At 40.5% G+C, this 23,742-nt stretch overlaps 3 protein-coding genes and 1 non-coding gene across 4 annotated transcripts; 1 reads left to right on the plus strand and 3 right to left on the minus strand.

Annotated features, from left to right (window-relative positions):
• The first annotated feature begins 22 nt into the window (after positions 1 to 22).
• LOC104450968 (protein GrpE) lies at positions 23 to 6,796 on the plus strand. The gene is made up of 4 exons (XM_018876427.2): positions 23 to 536; positions 3,460 to 3,972; positions 5,001 to 5,811; positions 6,008 to 6,796. The coding sequence occupies exons 1-3, from the start codon at positions 309 to 311 to the stop codon at positions 5,208 to 5,210; spliced, it is 951 nt and encodes a 316-aa protein (XP_018731972.2). The 5' UTR covers positions 23 to 308; the 3' UTR covers positions 5,211 to 5,811; positions 6,008 to 6,796.
• Positions 6,797 to 7,860: 1,064 nt separating this feature from the next.
• LOC104450970 lies at positions 7,861 to 9,512 on the minus strand. Its single transcript, XM_010065714.3, has 2 exons — positions 8,856 to 9,512; positions 7,861 to 8,726 (listed from the first exon to the last, which is right to left on the minus strand). Exons 1-2 carry the CDS (start codon positions 9,213 to 9,215, stop codon positions 8,100 to 8,102), a joined length of 987 nt encoding a protein of 328 aa, XP_010064016.1. The 5' UTR covers positions 9,216 to 9,512; the 3' UTR covers positions 7,861 to 8,099.
• Positions 9,513 to 17,340: 7,828 nt separating this feature from the next.
• Positions 17,341 to 17,413, minus strand: TRNAR-UCU. Its single transcript has one exon. It is a non-coding gene; the product is annotated as a tRNA-Arg (tRNA).
• A 553-nt stretch (positions 17,414 to 17,966) lies between these two features.
• On the minus strand, positions 17,967 to 21,767 carry LOC104452380 (RHOMBOID-like protein 8). Its single transcript, XM_010066843.3, has 6 exons — positions 21,422 to 21,767; positions 19,771 to 19,931; positions 19,496 to 19,659; positions 19,121 to 19,386; positions 18,912 to 19,038; positions 17,967 to 18,530 (listed from the first exon to the last, which is right to left on the minus strand). Exons 1-6 carry the CDS (start codon positions 21,736 to 21,738, stop codon positions 18,399 to 18,401), a joined length of 1,167 nt encoding a protein of 388 aa, XP_010065145.2. The 5' UTR covers positions 21,739 to 21,767; the 3' UTR covers positions 17,967 to 18,398.
• Positions 21,768 to 23,742: the final 1,975 nt, after the last annotated feature.

The raw sequence follows: 23,742 nt of genomic DNA on the forward strand, positions 1-23,742 counted from the left end.
GGCATGAAAAATGCAGGACAACCCGAGAGCATTGTCAAACCCGTTGACCCAACCACTTCCTTATGGTCCTCGGCGACAATGGCGACAAAAGACATGTGAAGTTCGTTCCTTCAGACGTTTCTGCAAGGGAGGAGGGAGAGGGCTCTAGCGTTTCTTCGAGACGTCTCTAGTCTAATCCTCCGCCCAGATCGGTCTCCACCGCTTCCGTTCCCAACCGTGTTGCAGAAACCGCCGCCGCCCACCACCCTTCCGCCGCCGCAAGCCTCGAGCTTTTTTGCTCTGTAAGCCCGTGCCTTCTCTCGAGGAGAATGGCCGTCTTCATCTCCAGCCGCGCCGTCCTCGTCCCCCGCCTCTCTCCTTCCCCTTCCTGTCCCGCTTCGAGGCAACCCATTTCGCCGCTTCGAGGCTGCGGCCAATGGGAGACGTGCGTCGGGCTTCCCGCCGCGCTCCCCAGTTCCCGTTCGATTCGAGCGCGCCGGAGCCGGCCTTTTCCCGGATGCCGTCTCGCTTCTGCTCCGTACTCTGCCCATTCTTCGGTATGCTTCCTATAATTCGGCTGATTTGCGTGCAGGATGCGCGATCGACGCGTGGCTCTGCGGAAATTTCTCGGCTCAATGCGAGAACTTTTCATCTGAATTAATTGGTCAGATTCTTGGTTCTATGATTTAGCAGCCTATCTGCTTATACTGTTGGCTTTGGAGTTGCTTTGCTTTTGTATTTGTCGTGGGTCCTGTTCCTTCTGGTTTCTCTTGCTTATAGTTTTCACGGTTCGTAAACGTATAATGAACTGGATTTGCATACTTTTTTAGGATGATCTTGGAGATTACATTGGAGCAGGTAAGCTCTAGTTGGCCTCTTCCTTATAGAAGATAGAGTGCGCTCTGGTCATACAGCGATTTCTCCTACCCTTACATTTTGTTAATGGCTGATAAAATTATTTCTCAGGAGTGCTAGATAAAATTTAGGTTGGTTGGTAGGTGGAATATTGTGATGAGGACTGCCAACGCCATCTTCTCCTCCTTGACCAGCCCTACGACATCAAGTTTTGTCTTTTCGAGATATTGAAGCTGACTTGGTTTCTAGTAGCTGCATATCTCATGATATGTTTTTTCTGGATCGTGGTAGGCTAGAAAAGAAGGTTCTGGAAATACGGCATATGAAGTGGCACACTATTATGCCTTGAGTGTTTCAAAATATGCTGGTAGTGTAACCACTAATTCTTGGCTTCCTAGGATGGAAATACAGCTGGCACATTTTCCTTGCATTGATCAGTACTAAGCTGCCTTTTAGTAAGTGTTGCTTTATGGGCATTATAACTTAGAACAAATCCTTCCATTATATGTTCTTTAAGGTTTGGGACACCAATTGCGAGAGGTAATGTGGTCAGACGAGTCAAGAACTAAGAGAAAGGCCGTGCAGGAATTTACTTTAAATTAATCAGTAACAGTGCCTTCTTGTTCAATTCAAAACTTTGAGCAGAGCCCATGCCTTCTAAAATACTTCAATGTTTAAATTACAGTGACCATGGCCCATACAAAAAATTCATTAAGCACTGTACCAATTATCATACTGTTGGGCTATTGGATCTTTGAATTGGTCCCATTGACAGTGTAAGAGAATGAGTGTGTCATTTGAGAGTGTAGGTTTCATTGGCAATGATACTGATATTTGCAAGGGCTAATTGATGAGTTGCCAAATTTGTTTATATTGGATGGGAGAAAGGGACAGAGGATATTTTATATATGTAACTTATCTTTAGATGGTAGATGCTTGGAGAAATGAATCTAGAACTTCCTTTGATGCGCGGCAAACTGTTTGAGGAATCTGTATCATTCATTAGATTACTATATGTGAGTCTTATGTTAAGTTCAATGGCTCTTACTTAAAAAGCCCATGGGTAAACTGTAGATATTGGCAGGAGTTTGAGTAGTTTGAACTCACAATTTACTTACAGAAATGCCAAAAGTTTTCGTTGTGGAATGTGTATGGGATTAGAGGAAAGCTCACTCCATGCTGCTGTACAACAATTTATATAGAAGTGCAGTTCCCATCTTAAATCTCCAAAGAGGGGAAGTTGGGCTTATGTGCATGCTTTACACTAACTCTTCCAGTATGAGCAGAGACCATAAAAAACTCTCTTTTCTGTTTTTATTTATTTATTTATTGTCTAAGCTGGTTGTAGATCAGATTATGCCAAAAAATGAAAGAATACAAGAGGTCCTACTAATGGATTAAGGTTAACTTTTATTATATTGGTTTTACTATCAAATTAGAAAGTACTTAAATCATATGATTTAACTAGTGAGTGGATGGCCTGAGTGGTTTGCATGATGCTTTAAGGGATGATATAAAGTTATTCAAGAAACCTCAACTTACCATGATGTCCCCTCTAAATCTTACGACCATTTGGATTGTGGTCTTTAAAGGTCAGTTATATGATTTCAACCCTATTACATGAGTGTTTCCTATTTGCACATGTCACTACCCTGTCCTGATCGAGCAGACTTAGTGTAAACTGCCTCTCCCCCTTTTCCTTAATTATAAATTTTCGTTGGATTTACCTTTCTCTCTTTTCCTGAGCAATAAAAGTTTTTGGTAAGTATACCAATTCTACTAAGAAATGTACAAGAAAATGGAAAATATTTCGGAAAAGAAAAAACTAAACTTTTTAAACAAGATATTCTAAGCCAGAAGAACAAACGTTAATATGGACATTAGATAGCCAAAACAAAACTTTCAGATCCATCGAATGTTTTTCTCGTATTATCTTACACTGCATAAGACAGCACTAAGCGGTCTAGTACTGCAAGATTTTGTATTTTGAGATAGAGTCACTCACAGTGACATTCTAGCAACCAAATTGCTGTGGATTGCTTTCAATCTTCACCCAACATAGAGCTAAAAATATAAATCCACAATGTGGAAGCAAGTCATGGAAGGAAAATTTATCGACTTTGTTATAATGTCTGCACATACAATACCAATTGGTTATGATAAAAAATGTTTCCAAGATTTGTAGTAGGAAGAATATTAGTCCAAGCTGTTGTCTAACCGAAGAAGGAAAATTTTAAATGGAAAATGATAGAGCCCTAATGTTTGAGAGGAGAAACATCGAGGAGGGAAGTTTTCCCAGACCAAACAAAAAGACTAAAAGTAATTTTACTATGGATAAATTTCCCAAACCTGCCAGTGTATCAGAATGTTTCCTGTGTATCCAGTTTTCAGTGTGTGTGCTTCAGTGTGATCTGGGCTTGTGGACTGTCAATCATACGGGATTCAGGTCTTCCTGTGAGCTATTTGTATTCTGTTTTAGGTTCTCAGTTCTTAAAGTTTGATATTTGCACTTAGTAGAGATATCTAACCTTTCTGAACTTGAAATTAAATCTCATTCATTAGTAAACAGTCTAGCCTTTTCTTCTAAATGCACCAGCCAACTAATTGAATTATTACTTGGTGTAGAAATCTGGTGGGACAGAGACTTCTTCGGAAGGTATGAAATCATCTGGGCCTTCAGAGAATATAGCGGAGTCAGTCAGCTTGAATAATCTCATTGAAGTTTTCAGGGAGGCTTTCCTTTCTGGAGATGAGAAGACAGTTGATGAGGTTGAGGCTAGGATGTGCAGTATAGAAGTATTGAGAAAGCAACTAGTTGAGCAAGTATCTACTTTATCAGAAGAGATGACCTCTGGTAAAGAGAATTATATCCGACTGCAAGCAGATTTTGATAACTATAGAAAGAGATCAGAAAAGGAAAGACTCACAATAAGCAGTAATGCACAGAGGGAAGTAATTGAGAGTCTTCTGCCCATGGTAGATAATTTTGAAAGAGCCAAGCAACAGATTAAACCTGAGACAGATGAGGAAAAGAAGATTGATGCCAGTTACCAAGGTATATACAAGCAATTTGTAGAGGTCATGAGGAGCTTGCATGTATCTGCTATTGCATCTCTCGGAAAGCCTTTTGATCCGTTGGTAAGTTTTTGGTCCTTTTATGTGATCGTTATATTGATGATAATGTTTTTTATTAGTCTTGTACATGATACTATCTATCTCTTGGGTTTGCCAAAGTTTGGAAAGTCCGACATGTGAAAGAAAATTGTGTCTCTGTCATTTATTGGCATTGGTTTTCTTGGTCTACTCTAGAAAAGATTACTCTAGAAAGATGTCCAAGTATCATGGGTGATAAGATTGTCCTTTTCTATTTGCAGAATGGTCCTTTCTGATATTAACTTATGGGATTTTAAAAACTGAGATTGAGACGATAAAGTTGGCAATGTAATTCGTGTAGCTATCCAAATATTCCACGACCATCTAGACCCTGCAAGGATGATGTCATATTCTTTAAGTATGACCAAGTTCCTTACAACTGAAAAGTATGCTTATGTATTTTACATGAATCTGGGGATTCTGATTTTTTTTTATGGTAAGATGGGTTTGCAGTATGCAATTATTTGATCTCTAATGCTAAAATAATATAATTATCTCACATAGGAAAGAGCCACTATAGATACTCTGAAGGTTTGTTCTCACATTAGCATTCCATGGGCATGATGATGCACAAACCATAGAAATGGAATAGGATAGTTATGCTTCTCAGCTACCAATCCCACAACCACTGTTTACCACCACCTTTATCATGGTGTCACCACATTTGCCTTGTCCACTATCATCACCACAACTATCAGTGGAGTGTTTGCCCTGGGGCAGGGCTCTGGGGCAGGGGAGGGAGGGCGGGGGAATTAGGTTTCAGTCATTCGCCATTATAGTAATTTTCATTGTGCAGCATGGCAGGAGAACAATAGATCTGTTGATACAACGTGAGCCCACTTCATATACTTTTCTTATTCCTCTGCCATGCCTCTCTTGAAATGAGTCATCAGTCATTACTGATCTGCCATGGATTTCATTTAACATACCAGCAGGATCATACTATCACATTTTCCACTTGCTTAAGTTTAATTAATTTCTTTATCAGTTGCTTAAAGTTCAATTATTTGCAGCAACATGAGGCCATTGGACGCGAGGAGTCTCAAGAATTTCGGGAAGGCATTGTAATTCAAGAGATTCGACGTGGCTTTCGTCTTGGTGATAGAGTTCTGAGGCCTGCAAAGGTTAAAGTTTCAGCTGGACCTGGAAGCAAAAAATCAAAACCACTTGCTGTGGAATCTGCTGGACAAACTGCAGCAGCAGCTGGATTGGATGAGCGATAGTGATTCACCGACAAGAACCATTTTCTTCTAGAAAAGAGTCCAACGTCCTTCATTCACTCTAGCTCATGAAACTTTTTGGGTAGCATGCGGCTTTTATTGAACTGGGCAAAGTTAGTTTCTTCATGTCCAAGCTTTGCCAGTTATAGTTGAATCCATGGATAATTTTCTCATTTCTTTTCCTTTTGAAGTGTCTGATATATGAAAAAAGGATTGATATAAAAAGAATTTACGGGCAACATTTCTGAAAGCTTCTAATTGTTATAATTTCCTTGTGATTTTAATGTAGCTGGTGAGCCCTATTCGAGTTTTATGCTTGGATGAAGTGAACTTCAATGTCATGGGTGACTCCCAATGTACTTGGCCCTCAATGTTACTCCTCTTGTTTCACTTCCTGAGCTGCTATAGTTTAATGCATTTTGTATCTTTAAGATTCGTGTCCAGAGGAACCTATTTTTTATTGAATTCCTTCCAACTTGGCTGTATATATTCAAAACTCAGTAAGTACCTTAAGGATCGGAGAGAAGCTTTCTTGTAAGCAGCCGTGCAAGAAATGAAGATGGACAAGAGTACGTCTGCTGACGGTTGAGGAAAGAGTCTGAAGGTAAAGTTAATTTGCATCATCCTCTATGATACCTATGAAGTTTCAATTTTGCAGTCTCTCTCCAGATGATCGGTGTATGTCATTTCCCATTTTGGAAGATGTGCCTTTCTTTTGGTTCTCTACCGTGAAGAATTTAGCATTTCTTAGTTTCATATGGTAACTTTTGGGTATCATTCACTTTCTGTTTGTCAATTAGGACTCAAAGTATGAAGAATCAGTGGGCTAACAAGAGTTTCTTCTCTCCCTCACTCGCTATCCCTGTTATCACTTGGTAGGATGTTCAGAGGCTCATCTAAGACAATGGCAGATATTCTTCAAAAGGCAGCACAGATTAAGACGGCGGTGACTATGGTTGGTTTGCTTCCAGTTGCCTCTAGCATCCCTTTTTTCGGCCCTGCTTCTAGCATCTTTATTTTCTACTTGAAGGGCATCAAGTTCGGTAGCCTTGTGCAATTGATTCCCTGATCCGCCATAAATGGCCTAGAGGCATTGTGGGTGACCCTAGGCGTCCGGGAGGTTTTTCCTATTGGAACATTTGCATGAATTGTGGGGGTTCCGGAGGAAAACAGGAAGAGAAAGTGCCCCGTGACTATATTGATTGCACATCAGACTTGATGTTAGTTGGCAATGCTCCCTTTTTCTTGAATTTCATTAAGAAAGTGACCCCACAGAACACCTCTCAGGCCGTCATCAGGCGGCTTAGAGTTCAGGACCACCAGCAGATTCGGAGGATTTGCATGACACTTACTCGGAGAATATGTCAGTCTCATTACTTAGGGGGGTAAGGCCTCTGAGTTCCCTCGACTTGTATGCTGGTTTTGTGGTTGGAGCGCCAGGCTATCAATAGCCTGAAAACTTGGGGGGAGGTTAGCCTCCTCTACTTTTCCAAAGGTAAAATTCAAGTTTTCGGCCTTTATCTTTTCTTCTCAGAGAGGACAATATGACAGTCTTGCCAACTAAAGTTCTGGGTTTATCTCCGGACAAATGCATCATTTATGTCATGGTTTGAACAGAACGGAACATAATTTGGCCCGGCATGTATTCCTTTTTTTGTTTTTTGGCCTCCCTCCTGTTCCTACCTTGTCTTGGCATTCCTTCTTTTCCTTTTTTTCTTTTGTTCGCTCTCTGACTTCTCTAGCAGTCGCTTTAATGGAGGCCGAGGCATGAATTTCCGGCGGCGACAAAAAGCATCGAAGCTGTGAAAGTGGTGGGCATTCCAATTTTTTCTTTTTTATCACTTTAGCTCTATTACAGCTGGAAATTCGGCAAGAAAAAAATGGACAGCAACTGAAACAGTCTCAGGGATCTTCAGACAAGGAATAGAGAGAAACTGTATATGGAGAGAGACAGAGACGGAGAAAGAGAGAGAGGGAGCAGTCTCTACTAGGTTCAAAGTGGGAAGTGAATCAGACAAAAAAAGCTTCCTAAGAGGAAAAGAAGCTGTTCTTTAGGACAGTGCAAAGAGTGGCCCAGGAATCTCGCAGACCCCACCTTCACCTACCTACAGTCTCATTAGGGGGAAGCCCTTTGTTATCATCCTTTAATTTTCAAAGCTATGATGATTAGTGATTTTACTATGGCACCAAACTGGAAGAAAGAGCACTCAAAACAGAACGGAACAGAGGCAGAGAGAGAAAAAAATCTCAACTTTTTTCGTCTCAAACACAATCTTTTTCTACATAATCAAAGCTCGAGTATGATCAAAGTGTGGTCGTTCCGTGAAAGGCAAAAGGGGAAGCTTCCATGCCATTGTCCCGCCATTATTTTGTTTACCAAACGAGAAGCAGACCTGGCCCTGCTTGCGCATCATTAGTCCTGCGTCTCTTTCTTTTGATTCCTCTCTTTTTCATTTTCTTTTCTCCCTTTTCTTCTACACCCTTTTCTCTTTCCTCTCCAACGAGTGTATTTTCAGTAACTACGAAAAATGGGCAATGATTCCGTTGATTTATTGCTCCCATTTTATGATGCTTTTGCTCTGTTTTTATTTTTATTTTTTTATATGGTAGTTTTGAATATTAAGGAGAGGCTTCTCCAAAGTTCATAGTGTACTATGGGAACGATAATTGACCACAAAAGAAAGAGACTCCGGAGAGGAGGAAACCTAAGAAAAAGAAGTAATAAAATAAGACAAAAGGTACAACCAACATCAAGAAATTTCTCTACATGTCGTTTTTCCCTGAACAGGAAACTAATGAACCATCCCTCTCTCCTCCCTCTCTCTTTCTCGCTTGTTCTTTTCGATTTTAGCCCACCTTAACTGATCTCCGTTTTGCTTTGTTTGCCCTTCACTACCTGTGGCTGCAAAAGTCCAAAAGCTTCTTCCTCCCTTCAACTATCTCATCGAAGAAATCATCAAGCTGGCCCACTATATTCTCAGCGCCCGATCTCAACGCCCCAAAACACCCTCTCAAGTGTTCCACTCTCTCTCTGACCCTCACCTGCGACTCGAAATCCACCCCTCCCACCGAGCAAATCTTCTCCAGCTCGCCCCTCAGCTCATCCATGGCCGTCCTCGACCTCCTGTACTCCTGAGCCAGAATCCCAGTCCCACCACCACCGCTCACCTGCTCGATCTCAGAGGCCACCCTCTGCTTCAGCCTCGCCGTCGACACCATGAATGATGACCCGTAGAACAAGCACCCTTCCATCTCATACTCCTTGCCAAGGATATTCGATTCCTCTGGCCAGTAATAGACCAGCCCGTACAGCAGGATCATTATGAGCAGAGAGCTCACGTTCTTCATCGCGTACAGAGCTCCCCTGAAGCCATTGAACCCGTGGAGCTTCGACTCGAAAGCGCCGCCCATCTCCTCGAATCTCAGCGAGAGTGGCCTGAACTTCATCTCCATGAGTGCCCTGTTCTCCTCCTCCAGCCCCACGGCTTCTCTCCTGCATCCATTGATCGCCCTGATAACCTGTTTCAAATCAGAACACACGCGAAAAAACAGGGGAAAAAAATGAGCTCTCTTATCGAAAGAAGAAAGAAAAGCATATGATCTGAAAAGGAAGTGTAAATTTTTGTCAGGATGGATGTTGTGACGGACCTGTCTAGAGACTTGTGGGCTTAGGTGATGATGGTGAGCATCGAACAGGGAGATCACATTCAATCCCGCAGAGCAGCAATTCTCCAGGCCAGAGACTCCAGACTTGAGGACATGGCATGCGTCCCACAGCTTGGAGCTCTCGTCCATGTACTCGTTCAGCCACTTGTCTCCCACAGGCAAGTGAAGTTTCTGGACAAGCAGGGACAAACTGGTGTGGAAGGACCTGAGGACCGAGAGTACCCTTTGGAGGAATTGGACTGACATGAAGCTGTGAGACAGAGAGATGCGCTCAAGATCATCAATCCCTCTCGTTAGCAGGCTATAGAAGCCATTGACAGAGTTGGTGGAAGAAGGATCCATCTCCTCTGGCTCTTCTCCGTTGGAAACTCAATGACAAGCCTTAAAAAAAAAAAAAAAAAGGGAAAGAAGAAGCAAGCTCAGAAGAAGAGAAAGATGGTGAGATTGGGGGAGGAAGGAAGGTGAGCAAGCATAGGGTATTTAAATTCAAGGAAGGAGGAGGAGGAGCTCAGGTTTCTAGGGTTGAAAGGAATTGTGGGAACTGGGAAGCAATGATGATGGTTTCCTACAAAGAGGAAACGATGATTGTGAGCTGCCATTTTTTTGATTGTCTGATGGGGAAGAGGAGAAAGAAAAGTGCCAACCCAAAGGATTAAAACAAGAAGGGGGGAAATAAACAAAAAAGATTTGGCCCAAAAAGCCAAAAAAAATAAAAAAAAATAAAAAAGTTATCTGTATTCCTTAAAATCCTTAAGGACAAGGAATTATTCACCATTACACCCGAGAAAAATAATAAAGATTGGCCAAAGAAATACCCTTTTGAGCAAAATTAGAAAAAGAGAAAGCGGAGGGGATTTGTATTATAATGTTGCTGGCAATGCTATGTCATGATGTTAGATTGAGGTCATGGGTGCGTGGAAAGTTTGACCGAGATTGACCCATTTTCCCTGAAAAAGAATTCTCACTTGGTGTATTTTTTTGGGTCTTTGATTATTGTTCAAACACACCCCCCCACTTAGTCAAGAGCCTGTTGGTGATTGGAGCTTTGCTTCCTCCTTTTCTTCCTCGAGCAACTGACTTGGCCCCCTCTAATCCCCTCACTCATATTGAAATCTGCGGCTCGTGTCTCCTTGGACGCACGGTCTTCTTCGAGAACGAAATCATGCATGGCGTTCGTTCTTTGAATCTTAAGATAAAAAAAAATGAAGTCTTTTCATGCAAATCTTATTAGCTTTTCTCGATATACCCCTTCCCCTTTGTCCTCGAAAAGCCATGAAACTTCCTCCTCCTCGTTGGTACCAAACAATCTTTGACGCTATACTTGCTTGTGAGAGTTTTCTAGCTGTGTGGAATTCTTCTTTTCTAGACTGTGGGGACCGGAAAATCTTGGGCATCACCGATTCTCGCAATCGTGTCTTCGGTTTGCATGATAGTGTTAATTAATGGAGTGCTCGTGAGGTCTTGGAGAACGGGACACTCGAGAGGGGATGTTGGTCTTCTAAGATTTCCCTCGGGAAGTGAGGAGGAGGAGGAGGAAGAGGAAGAGGAGGAGGAGCGCCATTTCAAAGGATGCACAAAGGTGGATTTCCCCTCCATCTTTCGCTTTTTGGTGTGCCCTCCAAATCCAACTAGTCATTATAATAGCAACACACCTATAAGTTCTCAATTGAATATTCATAGGTTCATCGCAACAAGCATGACTGATCATATGTTAAAAAGGTAAATTTCCAAAATGTTAATCACCCGTGGCACGACCTTTGTGAAAATATGCATTTCGATATATGGTGTTATAATATGTCTCGAGTTTGAGTTTGTGAATGAAACCGAACCCAAGATAAATTAAATGCATGAATTTGTAGAGACCAAGACATGAATTTATAGATTACGGAAATTGAATTCCGTATATATTGCTCGTTCAAGATAACAGGAAAAAAAGGAAAGTCCAAGTTGGACTTGTTGACCAAAGTCTCCAACTTTCTTATTCCGAATTGAAGTTGCCTGCCATGCATATTATATATTTGTTCTTTATTTGCCGTAAGTGCGTGTGGTTGCCAGAGGGTTGTTGAAGCGAGCAAAGCAACGTGGTTTTCACTCTGTGGCAAACGTGAAGATCTATTGAAGCACCGTTTTCTAAGCGAGTGCTTGACGTGGGTTTTGTCGTTGTTTTTCGTTCGTGCAATTACATCCAAGAAGTTTAGTATTTGTAGTCGATCAAATCTTGAGGTAAGATTTGCATGTAATTTCTTCGTGAGATTAAGAGATTATTTTTGAGGAATTTTGGGACTAAACATTGTGTGCGTTATTGGGTGTAGTTGGGGCTTGGGAAATACCGACAGAGTGTTTGCGTGACTCGAGTGTGTAATCTCCTTGTATCGCTTGATCTATAGTGAAATTCGCTGCTGCTCTCCCCGTGGACGTAGGTCTTTACGACTGAACCACGTAAATCTGGTGTCCGATTTATTTTTTCTTCTTCCGTCTATATTTTGTTCGATCGCTTGCCCCCATCGCAACAAGTGGTATCAGAGCCAGGTTTGGCTAAGTTGAAGCGAATCGATGGCGACAGAAGAAGTAAAAGTGAAAATCAACAGATTTTATGGGAATGATTTTAGTTTCTGGAAGATGCAAATTGAAGATTATCTTTACCAGATTAATCTGCACTTACCTTTATTTGGAGAGAAACCAGAGATGATGAAGCAAGCTAATTGGGATTTGCTGGATAGACGAGCTATGGGTGTTATTCAGCTGACGTTGGCTCGTAACGTCGCGTTTAACATCTTGAAGGAGAAGACCACTGTTGATTTGATGCAAGCCCTGTCGGATATGTACGAGAAGCCCTCTGCGATCAACAAGGTCTGTTTGATGCGACGTCTGTTTAACTTGAAGATGAAAGAAGGTGCGTCGGTTGCGAGATCATATCAATGAATTCAATGTGATTGTTAGTCAATTGAGTTCAGTTGAGATTGATTTTGAAGATGAGGTACGTGCTTTGATTCTATTATCCTCATTACCTGATAGTTGGAATACTATCGTTACTGCTATTAGTAATTCCTCTGGGTCAACAAGTTTGACTTTTGATGGGATTCGAGATTTGATTCTGAGCAATGACATTCGTAGAAGAGAATCTGGCGAATTTGTATCTACTGCTCTAGTAGGTGAAAATAGAGGAAGATCTGTAACACGTGTGGGTAATGGTAGTACTAATATGAACCGACGTAGTCAATCTAGGACTGCTAATGTTGTCTGTTGGAGCTGTGGCAAGAGGGGTATCTTAGAAGGGATTGCCTTAAGCTGAAGAATGAGAAGGGTAAGGGAATTATAGTTGATTCTGCAGATAATGTTGCAGCTGTAGCAGATAATGTTGATTATGTCTTGTCTATCACTGATTATTCATCGTTTGATGGATGGATTATGGATTATGGTTGTTATTTTCATGTCACACCAAATAGAAACTGGTTTATCACTTATCAGTGCACGGGTAGTGGTAAAGTCCAGTTAGGGAACAACGCTGAGTGCGATGTTGTGGGTGTTGGTGATGTTAAAATCAGAATGTATGATGGTATCGTGAGGACATTGGTAGAGTGAGGATGTTCGAGTGAAAAAGAACTTAATTTCCTTGGGTGCCTTAGATTCAGCTAGTTGCAGGCATTCTTCAAAAAGTGGAGTTCTGAAGGTTGTTCGAGGTGCCCTGGTGATAATGAAAGGAATCAAGCACGATGGCCTGTATAAACTTCAAGGTGAGACAGTGATAAATTTCACTGCGGAGACATCAGATGCATCTGTTCGAGAGTCTTTTGACTGCTCGAGGAAGACCTGGGTGTTTGTGCCAAGGCACAAGTTTGATGCTGGTGTCAGGATCTTGCAGCCAAGAGCTTTGATCGAGAGGGAGACTGGTAAGTCGATCAAGCATGTGCGGACTGACAATAGCATGGAGTTTTGCTCAGAGCTAGCAAATAAATTCTGCATGAAAGAGGGCATAGTGAAATACTGCACTAGTGCCAATAAATCAAAACAATTTGCAGAATATTACTAAAGACGGCCCAAAAAATTATCTTTAGTGCTAGTATTGCTAGGAGAATCCTAGTTGATGTGCTAAGTACGGTAAGCTGCCTGGTGAATAGATCCCCATCAACTGCTATTGAATGGCAGACTCCTGAAGAAGTGTGGTCAGGTAACGTTGTTGATTATTCTATTCTTCGAATGTTTGGTTGCCCGTGTTATTTTCGAGTAAGTGATGGTAAACTTGATTGGAGGGCAATGTGCATATTCCATGGCTATGCACAAGGTGAGCGGGGTGATCTGTTGTGGTGCCCAGATATAAATTCACCTGTTAACAGTAGAGAAGTTACCCTTGACAAGTCTCAAATACTTCTGGCTACCTTGACAAGTCTCCAATACTTCTAGCTAGGAGTGTTTGTGGTAGTATTAATACGGATCTAGACGGTGTTCAGCTTGAGATGGAGTTGCAACTAGAAACTCCTGAGGTAGTGAGTACGAGTACTAGCAAAGTAATCGACATAGATGGTGTTTGTAGCGAGGTGGAGCTTATAGAGCCAACGGTTGCTGTAACTGCTGAAATTAACAAGGTACGTATTCGATCTCCTGATAGATATGGATGCAATAATGATTTTGCTTTATCTGCGGTTAAGGAGGTTATGTCAGAAAATCCTTGCGGAGCAGTTAAAGGTGCATGTAGAGTTGGTATTCTAATGAGATCCTCAGTTATGGTGAAGTTCAAGCGAAGCTTGGACTTAGATAATATCTGTGGCGGTTGAGCCCATCGGGGGCTATGGGAAAGTAGCAGTAGAGTTTGAATCTTTGCGAAGTTATTGCAACTTGGCTCAAACGTCGAGCCAAGGTGGAGATTGTTATAATATGTCTCGAGTTTGAGTCCGTGAACGAAACCGAACCCGAGATAAATTAAAGGCATGAATTTGTAGAGACCAAGGCATGAATTTATAGATTACGGAAATTGAATTCCGTATATATTGCTCGTTCAAGATAACAGGAAAAAAAGGAAAGTCCAAGTTGGACTTGTTGACCGAAGTCTCCAACTTTCTTATTCCGAATTGAAGTTGCCTGCCATGCATATTATATATTTGTTCTTTATTTGCCGTAAGTGCGTGTGGTTGCCAGAGGGTTGTTGAAGCGAGCAAAGCAACGTGGTTTTCACTCCGTGGCAAACGTGAAGATCTCTTGAAGCACTGTTTTCTAAGCGAGTGCTTGACGTGGGTTTTGTCATTGTTTTTCATTCGTGCAATTACATCCAAGAAGTTTAGTGTTTGTAGTCGATCAAATCTTGAGGTAAGATTTGCATGTAATTTTTTCGTGAGATTAAGAGATTATTTTCGAGGAATTTTGGGGCTAAACACTGCGTGCGTTATTGGGTGTAGTTGAGGCTTGGGAAACACCGAGAGAGTGTTTGAGTGACTCGAGTGTGTAATCTCCTTATATCGCTTGATCTATAGTGAAATTCGCTGCTGCTCTCCCCGTGGACGTAGGTCTTTACGATTGAACCACGTAAATCTGGTGTTCGATTTATTTTTTCTTCTTCCGTCTATATTTTGTTCAATCGCTTGCCCCATGGCAACATATGGAAGTTCTTTTTTTTTATTTAATTGCTTCGTGGCCTCTTCTAAAGATAGCGCTAAACGAATCTATTTAATCATCATGGCATTTCCAATTTCCACTAGTCTTTTGAATTGCAATAGAGTTTGTTCGTACCGATAATCACGCTCAAGTAATGCAACCAGGAATGAGCTCTAAAAGCACGTAAGCTAAATATATAGAAACGTATATGAGAGGCCAAGAGAGAGGGTTGTCATTGAAAAAGGGAAATGGACTATCTTTGTCATTTTCACCCGTGAATGGAGAGCGTCACTATCGGTTCCCATTCACAACGATCACAAATGCGCCTCAACCATCTCTCTCTCTCAAGTTGGATAGTATTATGAGGATTGTATACAATCCACAATGATAAGTTCAAATGGAATATACCACCAAATTCCAGATAAGACAAATTTTCCCGATTCGATTTTTATATCTGGTCAACCAAACAAAGCATTAGTGGAGATGCAATTTCTTCGCTTCAAACACTTCTAATGTCAATGAAAACATGCCGTGATTTTCAAACGAATGGAGTAAAGTGTAGAATCTTCTCAGCTAGTGAAGTCATTCAGTCTTGTCTTTGCAGGAAAAAAAGAGAGAAAAATTCAGTCTTGAAATCTATATCCTAGGTCTGACCTCAAGCGGATGGAAAAAACCGGCTGTGAACAGAAAAAAGAAAACCGAGAGGATGTTCTCTTATTGTGTAGAAGGAAGAAAAGAACCTCAAGAGCATTTTGATCTAAAGCCATGACACATCTCAATCGTGTTAGTTAAAACTAGGAATTTTCTACAATCACAGACGGTATGCTAAAGTTGAGAGAAATAGTGAGACGGGTCTTGCGGACTCGAAATACAGAAACGACGATCCCGTCTAGACCTCATCGCTTGACATGCTCGGTGAAGATTTAGCATGACAGTGTTAATACAGCAGTCCTACATCAGCCGACGAGGGACTAACGATGATGGGGTGATAAGACAGAGCCTCATTGATCACAGCGGAGGCCATGCTCGACCGGCCCTTTATGCCCTAGAATCAATAGCATGGATGATGATATTAGGACTTGGCAAAGATGCTCCAGCTTTGCTTCGATTGCTTCGTGGATTCAATGGCAGAAATACCCAGGTTTTTAAATATTCCCCCTTTTACCAAAAGATGCGTTCATTTGAGCCCCCAGGCTCTCCCTAGAGAGAGGGAAAAAAGAAAAAAGAAAGGAAAAGAGAGGATGCTCTATTGAAGTAGCTTCCAAGGTTTAGCCCAACCTCACGCGAAATCGGACGAGTTTTCAGGTTGTGAGAAGCCCTAGCCAGTAGCTAGTCCTAGTGCTCTAGGCTTTTGTAATATGATATGCGGAACCATCATGAGTTTTAGTGCTAGCCTTTTAATAAATGTCATAAATAGTTCAAAACAATTCACACAAGTTAAATCGATTGAAATTTCGTTTATTATTTATTATACATGACTATCGCTGAAATTGAAAGGATGTGTGCTCATATGCTTGCAACATGGTATTTCACTCCGCCTTTGTAGTTGCCATGTGACACAACAAATTTTGTAAGTATTGCTCCGTGATCTAATACTTATCAATTGTTGAATTCAAACTTCAAATATCATTTGGGAGAGAGTTTTTCAATATATTCACTTCAATAGCCCCCGTTCAAGTAATGGATATACTTAAAGTTTTTGACAAATCAATATTAATAGATTGTTAAAGAGAGATGATCCCAACATTTTTTTTTCCAATTTTGGTAATTATGTAAAATTAATTATGTTTTATTTCCACTTAATTTAGACCGATAAGTAAAAGAATGATAGGGATGAATTCACGAGCCTTAGTTTGTCGTACAGCGACTTTTATTTTGTATCTCGTAACATGAAAAGAAAAAAGGTAATTAATGGATAAAGAGACATGATCTTGCCCATAGATATTATTTAGCCATCACTTCCTTCCTCATTTCTTTTTCCTTTTAACTTTCATTTCACTAAATTTATGTCAATTCACTTTTTTCCCTTTGTTTCTTCTCCTCCTTTCTGTCACTTCTTCTCTTATTGAATTTCTTTTACTTTTAATTTTGAAGCTATGTTGTATAATTCTGTTTCTTCCATCGATCATTTGTATGATCACAAGGTCACTTGACTTAAAGTGTAGCTATGAATTTTGACATGGTAAAGCGTTATTAATTTCTGTTTAAGTTCCTGGATGAAATAAGTTTACACTATTAATATGCCCCTTGTAAATTTTAAATAAAAATTGCGTAAGAATATGTTTTAAACGTGATCTTGAATGACTATTTACAAAGGAAACACACAATTTATTAAATATCCATATTTTAACTAATTGATAATTGAAAATTTTGGAGTTAATGTCAGATATCATTTTAAAAGTTGTTGATTTGGTTTTATTGTGGCAAAACATTGATGACATTGGAATCAATCACTTTAATAAGTCTTGCAACTCTAAATTTGACATGTACTTCTATATATAAAGGTAATTTTGGAGTTATTTTTTTGTTGGTTAATTGGAGGGTCTTTAAATATGTTAATATAGGTTTTAGTAGAACTGTATAAACTTTACTTGGAAAGAGTATTAGATAAATTGCGATTTATTAAGAGTGCTACAAACGTTGAAAAATTAAAAGATGATCATGCAATCTATGAAATTAAATGTGTAGAAAAATTAAAAGATGATCAAGCAATCTATGAAATTAAATGTGTAGTATAAACGATAAGATAGATTATGTTGAGATTGTGAATTTATTTATTTGTTTATTTATTGTTTTTGCGGCGACACCGGATTATATTTTAGTGATATTATTAGGCAGCAAAAACATAGATGAGAAAAGAAAGCAAAAAGAAAAGTCAAAGCACGCCCAGTGGGACTCGAACCCACAATCGCCTGATTAGAAGTCAGGCGCTTTATCCATTAGGCCATGGGCGCCACCTCCGACAGAGACCCCTTAAATTAAAAACTTTACCCATATTTCTTGGCTCCTTCCATTCCATCATCCCCAACCAGCCAACCCCTGAAAATACATATTTTGATTATTGACATACGAATAACAAATTTATCTTTCCTTAATTTTTGTTAAATTTTACTATTAAATCACGGAGTTGGATGACATACGGTAGTTTAGGGGTTATGTGTACCAGTTTTATGGTTTTTTATGGTATTAACCCAAATATTTTTACTACAAAAATTAATTTGTAGTAAATTTATAGGTTTGTCGATTTGAAGTTTTTCGTGATATTAACCCAATATATTTTGATAACATTTAGTAACTACACTTTGTACTTGTGCAGCGATGCTTCTGCATTGAAGCTCATATGAATCAGCATTCGGTCCTAGAGAGTTTTAGATTACCTTTTTTTTTTCACTCAAAAATGGTCGAGAGAGCTCGTAAAGTGAACGGCAATAGCAACGACAATACTTGAAATTGCTTGAACTCAGACCAACACAATGATGACTGAGATCGGAATCAAATGCCCTGAGATTTAGGTGACGCTACCTTCAACGTTTTATGCTTCCATTCCATGTGAAAAGTCACAACTGCGTACATGCATGGTGTATTCAAGTGTATTTGACCCGATCCTAGCGGCAAAGATTTGAATACTACGAGTCAAGAAAAGAAGCCAATCCACGGCGTCGAAGCAGTTTGGAGAACGTGTCAGCACAGTACATCAAAAGGCAGAGCAACGGACATCGAAATCAAAAAGAACCTCGAGCCATTGCATTTCAAAGGTCGGAGCAGACTGGAAAACTTAGTACTCTGGCTTTCAAGCTTTTTCTGGAAATCAGGCCTTCCACAGTCGATGTTGTCTCTACAAAAGAATACCGAAAATTCACTGGAAGGTTGATGTACGAGTCATAAACCGTGCTTGAGACCGTCAGGGAATGCGAAGCTAATTGGTCCGAGAGAGAAGATCTACGAGCATATCAGGGTGCATAAATCCCCCACTCTAGCTGGTGAAATGTTGGTGAAAGGAAACACCATGAATTTGCCATTAGCCATGCAGGTCAAAGTTAACTCGGCATTGTGCTCCACAGACTGCAAAATCTGTTAGAACCACAAGAAATTGCAAAATCACAGTGGTAAATGTGTCCTCGAGGATATCAAGTTTCTAGTATGACGTTGAAATACTATGCCAAGATCTACCATGTGAATGAGAAAAAGATGGTCATATCGAAAGCATAAAAAGAGGGACCAGGGGACTTGGCAAGCTGTAGCAACACCGGTAGTCTGGTTGGACTCCAAAAAGCTATATATATATATATTTCCTCATTGACTCTGAGATGAATATCAGACCAGCACGGTATAAATTTGTCAAATCAAACACAATGTCAAAATGTATTATATATGCTCCATTTCGGAGGAGGACGCTAATTAACTGTAATGAATCTATGTTGTAGGACTGCAAATTCTCGATAATCTCGATACCTCGCAAGAACTCGTCATGTCGTTGCAGCTCCATCTTTTTGAAGGGATGCAATTCAGAAAATGACACCAACTGCAATACTGGTTTAAGTTGATTCTCCATAGTGCTGTGACAAGACACCCAGAGAATCTAACACAATGAAGAAGATCAATTTATGAGATCTCATGCAACAACGCAATAGCTTCAAAGAAAAGAAAAACTCTTAACTCACACGAGACCAAAGAGAAGAAGAGCCACAATCCTCAGGACTGGTTTATCCAGCTTCTGCTTCAACTTGATGGAACTCTGAACACCGTAGTCAAAGAGACCAACCTTATTAGTCGGAAGATCTCTACAGTGAGGTTTATATAGAGACACGAAACCAAGTAGAAATCCTGATGTGAAGCCTCCAATGCTCGAAAAGTTGTCAATATAGGGCAACAGGCCAAGAGCAAAATTGATTGTGAAGATTGAGAAAATGAAAAGAAGAGCAGCACACTGCAACACATAAAGGAGAGATTTATATGGTGATCAAGAAAAAGATAATGGTAGAATAGATGACACAGTGAAATAATGGTTAAAACACGTAAATACATGCAGCATCAACCTTATCATTGAAATGTCTCCAATAGCGTATTAAAACAGCAAGCATAGCTCCCAATAGTCCAAAAAGAGCAGCAGAGGAACCGACTTGTGGACTGTCTTGGACAAAAGTTGCAGAAACCAGGCTACCAACCAAGGCAGATAGTGTATAGATCATCCCCGATCTTACTGCAAAGCAATTAAATTAAATGAGGAAACGAATAATAGCATGAAAGATTAGTCTAACAGGGCTTAATGCCGATTAAACTTCAAAGGTTATCATGAAGCAAAAATACCTACATGGTCCAAACTCCTGCTCTAGATGAATCCCCAAGTACACGACACTGACCAGATTGATCAATAGGTGGAAAATCCCAGCATGCAACCATGGTGCAGTGAAGAGTCGCCAAGTCTGGTGCTCAGTCAGCAATGTTCGTCGGAGAGCCCCCACCTCATCCAGCCTGATAAAACACAATAATAAGTGATCTTCCTCTCTTCTGTTGAGACTTGCAAGACCAAAAAAAAATGTTGCTCATATTCCATGTAACATATTGCTGTTACGAGAGGAAAAAACCAACCTAACACAACTAAACAGCATGGTCAAGCATCCCTTTTCACAATACTTGCGAGAGAGAGAGAGAAGCATATGTGATGAATGCCACAAAGTACTAGACACAAAAGAGGATCACAGCTTTGGTGGATATCGTGAGAGTGTTAGTGGTTCGACACCTGCTGCTTCTGGGAACATTCTATCAGAATTCTTACACCCATTTTTTCTGCTTCCGACCACACTGTACTTGTGTCTATGTAGTGTGGCAAGAAGGCAGAGATCGGCAGAGATTTAACATTCCTCCAAATTATTGGATTCAAGTCATTTCAGAGAGAAAAATTACGACGCTACATGGACAGAGGGTGTAGCCTCAACTTTCCTATTCTGTTGGGGATGCTGCCATTCTCATGTCTCCACCACTGTTGTTGCCAACCACACCACCACTATCACTCTTGTTGCCACCGCCGCCGCCACCATGGCCATGGAACTGCGTCATTGCTGCCTCTAACTACCATGACCCCACCATTATCGTAGTTTTCTTATCCTCTACAATACACAACCACTCTGTAGTTGTTCCCCCACCGCCATTCACCAAAATGTTTTCATCGAAACTTCCTTCCTACACCAGCATCATCACCACCTGTGCCACTCCACCACCACAGCCGCCACTGTCATTGTCCTTAACTTCTTCACCTACTAGAACATGAATAAAAGACAGAAGCTTAGGGCACTAAGAAGTTATGATCCTATTTGATCTGGATGACTCTTCATTTCCACAATATGAGATCCAGCCACACACTCCAACTTTGACAGTACAGTTCTAGATGCATTCTTTGTGACCCATGTGAGAGCAACTAGAAGCACTGTCACTTGGTCCAGCTAGGAGCTCAAAACGCACAGAAGCCTTTAACCTTGTCTAAATTCACCTTGATGACCACAAAATGTACATTGAAAAAAACCTAATGACTACACAATTTGAGGGTCAGTTTATCATATGCTGGCCAGCACTCCTGAGGGAAAAAAGAAAAAATTTCTCGTTGACGACATACATAGGTTGAAGCAAAAGTTCGAATTACAAGTACCTAGACAGTAAAAACGCTATTCTTCTTCTGGTTATCACTAAAATAACATCTTTTTTTCTTTTCTTTTTTCTTTTATGGTGATCCAGAGTCCCAGAAACAACCCTAATAAGAGGAGCTGATTGATGGAGCCTGATTTTCCAACCAAAGCAGAGCAGCGTGCGTTCACTGAAGGAAAGCAAGCTATTCGGTAGCAAATGCGACTAACTTAAATACGAAATCGATCGTCTCGCAGCAAAACAGGTTCGGAGCAAATGTGGAACATCACCGGAACGAAACGAAAAAATCACGACTGAATGGGGGAAGAAACGAAGAATCTCACGTCGAGGCGGAAGGTCCGAGCAAGGGGTTCTCGGGGAGCGGCTGAAACGAGAACCTGCCGAGGGCCCCGAGCGCGCACTCGCCGTGGGAGTTCTCGCCGCAGTTGTTGACAGCCATGGTGGCGACGAAGGCGAAGACGTGGAGGAGCACGAAGAGGGAGACGATCCACGTGTCGCCCCGCCGGCGGGAGGCCGACCTCAAGAAAGGCACTGCTTCCTCGTCGCCGCCGCCGCCGCCGCCGCCGCCGCCGAAATCGAACGACGACGATTGGCGGGGCTTGAGGTCGAGCTCCGCGCCGATCTTGGCGGAAGCGGCCATTCGGTTCTGCAAGCAAAGCTCGAGCTCGAGGTCGGTGATGGAGGGAAATCGTTTCAACTGCTTCGCGGCAAATGGGATTCAGTTAAAATACTCTCTCAGTCCCCCCAACTTCATGCTTAACTGCTTTTATTATTATTATTATTATTATTATTATTATTATTAATTAATTATTATTATTACGCCATGCAAGGTATGCTAATTGCACCCCTTTTAGTTACTTTGAGATTAAATTTCACCTTTTTCGATTATGTATTAGATTAGATATATTTAGTAAAAGTAAATTCAAAAAGATAAATTGACATATTTTAGGCACTTTCTTCGATTCAACATGTTCATGGTGCTCGGCGATAATTTTTAAGTGCGTTCGTTCGTGCACCTCCTCGTAGTAAACAACTCCATGGAACCATAGAGGAAATAAGTGTAATTCACACCAATGGCTACTGAACTTAAGGGAAATTCGTAATAATTTTGATTTTCAATGACTCGGTACTCTTAAACTTTTCAATCTTAGTTTTGATGGTTCTATTCTTTTGTTGCTTTACAACACCGACCAAAAAAAAAAAAAAAATCTCTATTACAACTTGTTCCGCTCAAGTCTCTGTTAGATCCTCCCTGATCGGTATTACCCTTGTGACGTTCCTATTTCATCATCTAAAATGCTAATGAACCATCACTTTCAGTCTCATTCTTAATATCATTTTTGAGGAAGATTGTTAGCATTTAGTCATAAACTTATGGTGTGAATGTCAACTCAGTCATAAGTTTTTCAATTTTGTTAATTTAATAATAAACTTTTTCATAAAATTAAAATGCAGTCTTTCGAACCACTTTTTTCATCAGGAATCGCAAAAACAATGATGCCGTCATTTTGGAGAGGCTAATGTCATGTGATGTGCATGTTTGTCCCAATATGCTATGTCAAGTATTTATCTATGCTGGTAGAAGAGGCGTTAACAAATGGTGGATTTGTCCCACGAGCAAATTCCATGTCTAACCATCATATGTTTTAAGGAACAATGACTCAAATGGGTGTAAAGTGTAATATAATTCATGAACTTTTAATTTGTTTGATATGATTTTTAAACTCTATCTCAATATGCACTGTGGTCATTAAAATTTTAATTTATTCAATGTGATCCCTGAACTTTTGGTACATTTTTGATTTAATTTTCAGCTACGTGAAAATGTTTAATGTTCTCCTTCTAGTAATTCAAATTCATAGACAACATCTAACATTTTCACATGATCCATTAACTAAATTGAATATGTACTAAAAGTTTAAGTATCATATGAACATTTTAAAAGTTCAAAGATCTCATTATATAAATTAAAGTTTAGAGACCACATTGCATATCAAGTCAAAGTTCAAGGTAATTGGTGTCATTTTCCTATGTATTAACACATGGTAGTTATATATATTTTAAAAATAGGTATGAAGCCGAATCGGGCTTTTCGGGTTTGAAGTCACAACTTGTATAGATCCGAAAGAAAAGCAAATTGACGGGTCCTAAAATTGAACTGGGCTTTGATGGGGCCCGAAAAGATTAGGCCGAGCCAACCGGCTCAGTTCGCCTATTCGCGAAGCGAGTAAGATACTCCCAACAAAGCCCACAACCCGTACTGATCCAAATCAAAAGAATTTAAATGAGTCTTAAAATTGAACTGGGCTCTGACCGGGCCAGAAAAGATTAGGCCAGCCCAACCGGTCCGGTTTTGCTTATTCGTGCAAGCGAGCAACATACTTTGAATAAAGCTCACACCCCTATAAAACGAGATCGATACTTTGACACAGCCGTCGATCCAAGAAACGAGATCGTCATCATGGTCTTGCGATTTTGGATGCTTCCGAATTCCATAACGAACGTGCTGCAAGGTCAATCCAAGGATAGGCAAAAAGGCTTTAAAAAAAAAAGAACAAAAAAACGACGTACGGAGAAGGCAACAAAACGCGACCAAAAAAAGAAGAAAAAAAGAAAAGAAAAGGGAAAAGGCGTGCGGGTCTTC

This window comes from Eucalyptus grandis, chromosome 6 (assembly GCF_016545825.1).
Source record: "Eucalyptus grandis isolate ANBG69807.140 chromosome 6, ASM1654582v1, whole genome shotgun sequence".
Taxonomy (NCBI): domain Eukaryota; kingdom Viridiplantae; phylum Streptophyta; class Magnoliopsida; order Myrtales; family Myrtaceae; genus Eucalyptus; species Eucalyptus grandis.